Here is a 6,090-nt window from a genome sequence, read left to right on the forward strand (position 1 = left end):
TTGTCCTTACAACCAGAAAAATTCCAGGGCCCTTTCTGAATCCTGTCTTCAAGAGTACAAAATGTCACCAGAGGAAGATAACTTCTTGTATTTGGCAGACTTCAGGCTAATAAGACAAACTGGAAATTTCTTGCAAAAGGATAGGAGTTCTTCATTCCCAAAAGGAAATTGAGGCTTTTTAGCCACTGAGTTCAAGCTAGTCTCAAAGACTGTCAGAGCTGTGGGCTGCATCCTTATGATGAGACTTTTGAAAATGAGGGTAGTCTTCGTGTTCTTGCTGTTTGAAGTGTCTTCAGCACAGCTGTCATCACACAGTGGTCCCTAACTAGAGCGCCTAGAAGGCATTTTGTTCTCTGATCTCTTTTGTCACCAAAGGGAGCTTCGACAGAAGAATGATATTGCAAGCAAAGTACTATTAGCTTAATACTGTTGCTCAAGGATCAGCAAAGATCCTGAGTATGTTTTTCGTGGAAATAGATTCATCCATAAGGATTTCTTCAGTTTTGGGGATCTGAGGGGAAGGAAGGGGAAAGGAAAGGAAGATTTCTTTTGCTTTAGTTGAAAAATCCTTCGTGAAAGAACTTCTTCTAAGAAGACTGAAAATATTATACTGCCATGCTGTGAATGCTTGCAAGTGGTTGGGAAGGTAGAAAACATCAATAGGAGTGTCAGTAGTTGGTAATTCTTTGAGCGATGCTAATGGAATAGGGTTTTCTGATTATATCCAAAGGAGCTCTTTCCACATGGCTGTCCTAGAGCAGCTCAGATTACATTTGGTGGTGTTTGTATTAAAAATCTTTAGTATGTGAGGAATATGGAAAATATTACCAGAACCTGGTTTATAGTTGACAGAGGTGCTGCCAAGGCCAAAACCATGTGAAAAATATTACTTCAGCCAGTACTAACACCTTGGGTTATTGAGACTGATTGCTGCAGTCATGTTGATCCCCATTTTGACATTCGTTCTGTTAATTACTATGTGTGTTACATTCAAACCAGACTGAAATCAGTCAGTTATTCATTTTCCTCATTTCATCTTTTTCTTTCACCAGGCACTTTAGTACAATGGGTCCTTTCTGGGCAGCCAAATGCAATAGGAAGCACACAGTTAGAAAAAGTCAGCCATCCTTGAATAATACCCATCAGGCAGCTTTCTTAGCTTATAAGAAAGAAGATCAAGAGGAGATTTGATTACAGTGCTTTTGCAGGGAAACAAAACCAGATTCAGACTTTTCATCCTGGTGAAAGTCAGAACAAGGACAAATAAATGCAAGTTAAATCCAGACACATCCAGACATAAAATGAGGCGCAGGCTCATGAGGTAGAGGTATAGGTGCTCCTGCTGCCAAGATTCTTCCAGTGTGGAGACTCTCGAAGGGAGGCTGGTGCTTTTCTGGAAGTGATGCTTTAGTCCTACCAAAGGGTTGTTGGGGTTCAGGTCAAGGTAGCACACTGAAACTCTGCAGCCTGTCACAGGAGTCAGACTTACTGACCTAATGATCTAGGCCGTCGTTAAGCTTAATGGCTCCTGGAGAAGTAATAAGGGCAGGAGCCTCTTCAAACACATTGAAAAGAAATATAAAATGTTTATAAGTGTATGTTTAAATGCCCGTGGAATTTGTTCTTTTGATATTAGGTATATTGCCAAACCCTCTTTAGCTAGCTTGCCTGTGCAGCTATTTCACAGGGAAGCTGGGATAACAGTGCTCTGTACCTGGAAGGAACTCTTTTTCCATTTTACATCATCTATCCAGGTCTGTTGGGGTGCATGAAGTGTTGGCTTATTAAGTCATTCATTCATTCAGGTGAATGAATCCAGCATTGTCTCCGTGACCTGGGGTCCTTGGTTGCACACCGAATGGGCTCTTATAGCCTGGTGCCTTGCAGAAATGCTGGTTTAGGTTATGAAAGAGTTTTGTGTTGAGGTGATAGTTTGGATCAAGTCTTTTGTGACTTGAGGATGATTGGTCTAGGCTCTTCTCAGGCCCAAGTTTCATTTGGATACCCCTTCATAACACTTCATATACCACAGTTTCAAACCCCTTTCCTGTAGACCAGCATTTCCAGAAAGAGTTTTTGGGAGGGAGAGCAGCTAAAAGTGGTTTCTCAGTTGCTTTGTGCAGCTCACTAAAACTTTCAGAGAGTGAAAAGGGTCCGGGCACATGCTGTGTATTTTAGCTCTCCAGCCACATCTCCTTTGTTCCACCTTCTCCTCCTCTTCCTCTTCCATATCTGACTATCAGCAGCTGACTCCCTGCTAGGGAATCATTGCCTCCCATCCAGTAATCGTTCTTTCACTGTCTTTTCCTCTTTTCTTTTGTGCGTGTTACTTTTCTCTTACCTAAGCACATTTATAATGCCTTAATACCAGTCTCTTGCATGATTGCCTCCTGTGTTATGTTCCCCAGGATGTGTAAGAGATGTTTTAACAACCTTATCTCACTGTTTACAATAGCTCGGTGTTGCTGTTTAATAAATTATGGGGATAATTGGTTTTTCAGAGTTCACATCTACCGCGTATTCTAGCAGGGATGTAACTGTATCTTTCTTAGCCATTTATTGCTCAGAAACACTTCATATAAAACACTGAAATAAATGTTTTAGTAGCACATGGATAACAAATTTAAGGCAAAAGTTTCATTGCAGGTTTCTGCTCTAAGCACTCCCTGTAGAAATCAGTTTTTAGGGCCTGTTGCTGCAGCCATGTTAAACAACTCAAGAGACTCCTGGTTAGTTCCTTGGATTTTGTATTGCCCGCAGCTCATAGTGGTGAAGTCATCTGGTCCCTCTATGGCAGACAGTACAGTTTCACTCAGATACTTCTTCACAGTGTGTATATCCTAGTAACCACAGTTGGTACAATGAAACTGGGGGCTTGTTGTGAGCTGGAACATGATATGAAAGCCTCGAGAAAGATGGCAATGGAGAAGACTGAAGTATTGGGGGCTTATAGAGACAGTCTCCAAGGCAGCCCAAACACAGGGTGGTGACCAGAAAGCTCTGCAAGGCATATAAGCTTCTCATCACAGGTCAATGTATGAAGAGAGACTACATCTTTCTCCTTTAAACTTAGCATCCATTCATAGTATGGGCTTGCTGTCTTGTATAGTGTCCTCACCAAGCCTGTTGCATTTTTTTTCCATCCCTTGCCATACCTACACATATATCCATTCTGTACATGCATTCCTTACCGAATCATGTCCACACCTCTGATTCATTTCACCCTAACTTTCCTTCCTCAGGTCCATCTGAAATGGAGTCACTAAAACAATTGGACCTATCCTGCCTTCCTTAGAGAGACACTCCAAAAGTCATTAGGAAAAGTATCTCCCTAATGGAGGAGTCTGGCCCATAGCATCAAAGGACATTGCTTGGTTGGTGACATGAAGTTGTGTTGCACTTTCCTAGGTACAGAGGGAAGACATACAGGGCAACTGTTAAGATCGTGAGGACATCGGATCAGGTGGCAGATTTCTGCAGAAGAGTCTGTGCAAAGCTGGAGTGCTGCCCCAACTTGTTCAGTCCTGTGCTGGTGGCCGAAGTGTGCCCAGAGAACTGCTCCATTCATACTAAAACCAAGTACAGTGAGTATTGGCCACAATGCTTCTCGTTGCTACCTGGGAGTCAGAGCAGGGGAAGACTGTGCACTAGCTAGTGACATGGTTTAGTGTGTGATGTCCCTGCCCATGGCAGGGGGGTCAGAACTAGATGATCTTAAGGTCCTTTCCAACCCAAACTATTCTAGGATTCTAGGATGGAGAACAGGAGTTGTGTAGTAACATTAATATTGAGTAGGATTCATCTAATCTAAAAGCAGTTATTTAATCCTGACCAGGCCATTAGGCCTTTCTATACAGAGAAATAGGCATCTTCAGAAAACTGTCCAATCTCACTCCATCCTAATATAGCTGTTTGAAGGTTATTATTTTTGGAAGTCTTGACTATTCTTCACATATAAAGTTAATATAAGGAGCACATAAAAGGAAGCTGCAGCTGAGATTTAAACTACATCTGAGGCAGCTTTGCTGGGTGAGATGAATCCTGTCCTACTCACTGAGTAGTTTTGGGTATACACACCAGCACAAACCAGTATTATGATGCTGAGGTGCTAGAAAGGGTTTTGGAGCACTGAGTCTCTCTGCGCAGGGTGTTCAATACTAAACATATTCCTGCCTATTTGGAAAGGCTGAAGTTAGGCATGTGTTCAACAGTTTTTGTTGTCAATGTTACTGATATTATTGACTCCAAAAGAGGTGAAGAAAGCCATTTAAGTTCCGTCTTTCTTCCACAAAAGCTGCAAGAAACTAATATGATTGATTTAAATGAATTAGCTTCTGTTCGACATCAGAGTAAAAGGAGAAATGGCTCAGGGAGATACTCAGATCTCTGAATATGGGTTTCTGTAGAAGTCTATACCTGAGCTGGATTCCTAGTTGGAGAGCTGAGTTCAGCTGGGGGAGCTCCACCTGAGATTGCCTCATCTCAAAGTTGGTTGTTGTGTGAGTGGATGAGTAGCTCCTCAAACTTCCATTGAGCTGATGAAAGGTTCAGATGAGTTTTGGATTTTGACATGGATGCCAAGTACCATTTTAGTAGTCCCAGGATACCTTGCTGGTGAAGGGCAGAGTATCTGTCAACCCCAAAAAATGCTGTTGAGCATGTCAAAAGGCACCTAAAACACAAGCATCTGATGTAAGGTCAGAGGACTCTCACATCCTTAGTTTCAACTTGGGCCATGAAAAAGTCAAAGGTGATAAAACCTCCAGTCCTTCATGCATTGAACAAACATACATAATTCAGGATACTGGCTCTTTTCACTCTCTGCTGAAAACATTAGCAACTGAAAGTGTATGTAAGACTTGACTCACGCAGAAGTGCATTGGATCAAATCTGAAGCATGTTGGCCTCTCTCCCTCCAAATCACTGCTCGGCTTAGTGGAAGCTTTGCCTAAGTACATATTGTTAAATTCTGCACTCCTTGCTCATCATTAATAAATCTGTATACATAAGAGCTGTAAATCTCTGTGCTAGTCCAAGATGATGTATTTAAATGGGACGTTTTTTCCAGGTCAGTGTCTTTTAAAGTTTCTTGTAAAAGTGCACCTAGAAGTGCAGCACTGAATCAGTAGCAAGAAGCAAGCCAAAGTTTCCTTCTCTTGGCAGTTAACATTTCTAATGGGTATTGTGCTTCATCTCTCCAGCTTATTACTATGGGAAGAGGAAAAGAATCATTAAGCCACCAATTGGGGAAAATAATAGCATGAAAAGTGGACATGTCAAGCCAGCCAGACGCAGGAAAAGGCGGAAATCCATCTTTGTGCAGAAGAAAAGGAGGTCATCAGCTGTTGACTTGAATGCTACGGGCTCTGCAGAAGTATGTATTGCACTGGGATAAATCAACAGTAGCCCCTTAGTGCTTTTTTGTCCCCCCATCTGCATCTTGCTTTTAGGGGGCTTCTTGGCAAACCTTAACACTTCCAATTTCCATTTGAATCCCTCCTTGCTACTCTTTTCTTCTAAGGCCAGACTGGTTTTACTGGGACATTTTGGGGCCTTTTACCCTTGTCCATTCTAGAGTTAGCTATTGGAGGTTTTGCTCCCACCTTCATAAGGCTCACTAGCTAACATGCTACCTAATGTATTATCTACATTTTCTTTTGCTTCCTCATAAGCCTGTGGGCAGGCAGATGAGCCTGTTTGATGCTTTGCGCAGTATCTAGCAGTGTGAAGGTCTGTGATCCATGTCCAAGATCTCTGAGAATTATAATAAATAATAATAACTCATTGTGGTTTCAAGGGCTTTTATTTTTTTCATTGACCATTCATGGTATTTTTGGCTCACAACATCAAGCAGTAGATATTTGAGAATCTTTAGAACACAACCAAATAGTTTGTGTCCCAAATACATGGTAATCGAGGCCTCATTCTTTTCTACGTGATATGCCCAAGCTTCAGCAGTGATTTGTGTCCAAATACAACCTGGAGCAGACCTAGTTCTATGCTGACAACTCCTGGGTGGTTTACCCATGATAGTAATGAAAACATTCATGTATGATTTCCCTTCCTCAGCTGAATGCCAGTGGTTGCTGC

At 41.9% G+C, this 6,090-nt stretch overlaps 1 protein-coding gene across 1 annotated transcript in view; it reads left to right on the forward strand.

The window, feature by feature from the left end:
* The window catches only part of SFMBT2 (Scm-like with four mbt domains 2), a gene marked incomplete at both ends in the record, with an annotated part of 54,324 nt that extends 48,950 nt beyond the window's left edge, over positions 1-5,374 (forward strand). Inside the window, 2 exons of the mRNA XM_010015934.1 lie at positions 3,409-3,584; positions 5,202-5,374. Coding sequence (XP_010014236.1) covers positions 3,409-3,584; positions 5,202-5,374 — 349 coding nt within the window. The remainder of the gene's footprint in view (positions 1-3,408; positions 3,585-5,201) is intronic.
* Positions 5,375-6,090: the final 716 nt, after the last annotated feature.

This window comes from Nestor notabilis, unplaced genomic scaffold (genome assembly GCF_000696875.1).
Source record: "Nestor notabilis isolate BGI_N333 unplaced genomic scaffold, ASM69687v1 scaffold11566, whole genome shotgun sequence".
Lineage (NCBI taxonomy): Eukaryota > Metazoa > Chordata > Aves > Psittaciformes > Psittacidae > Nestor > Nestor notabilis.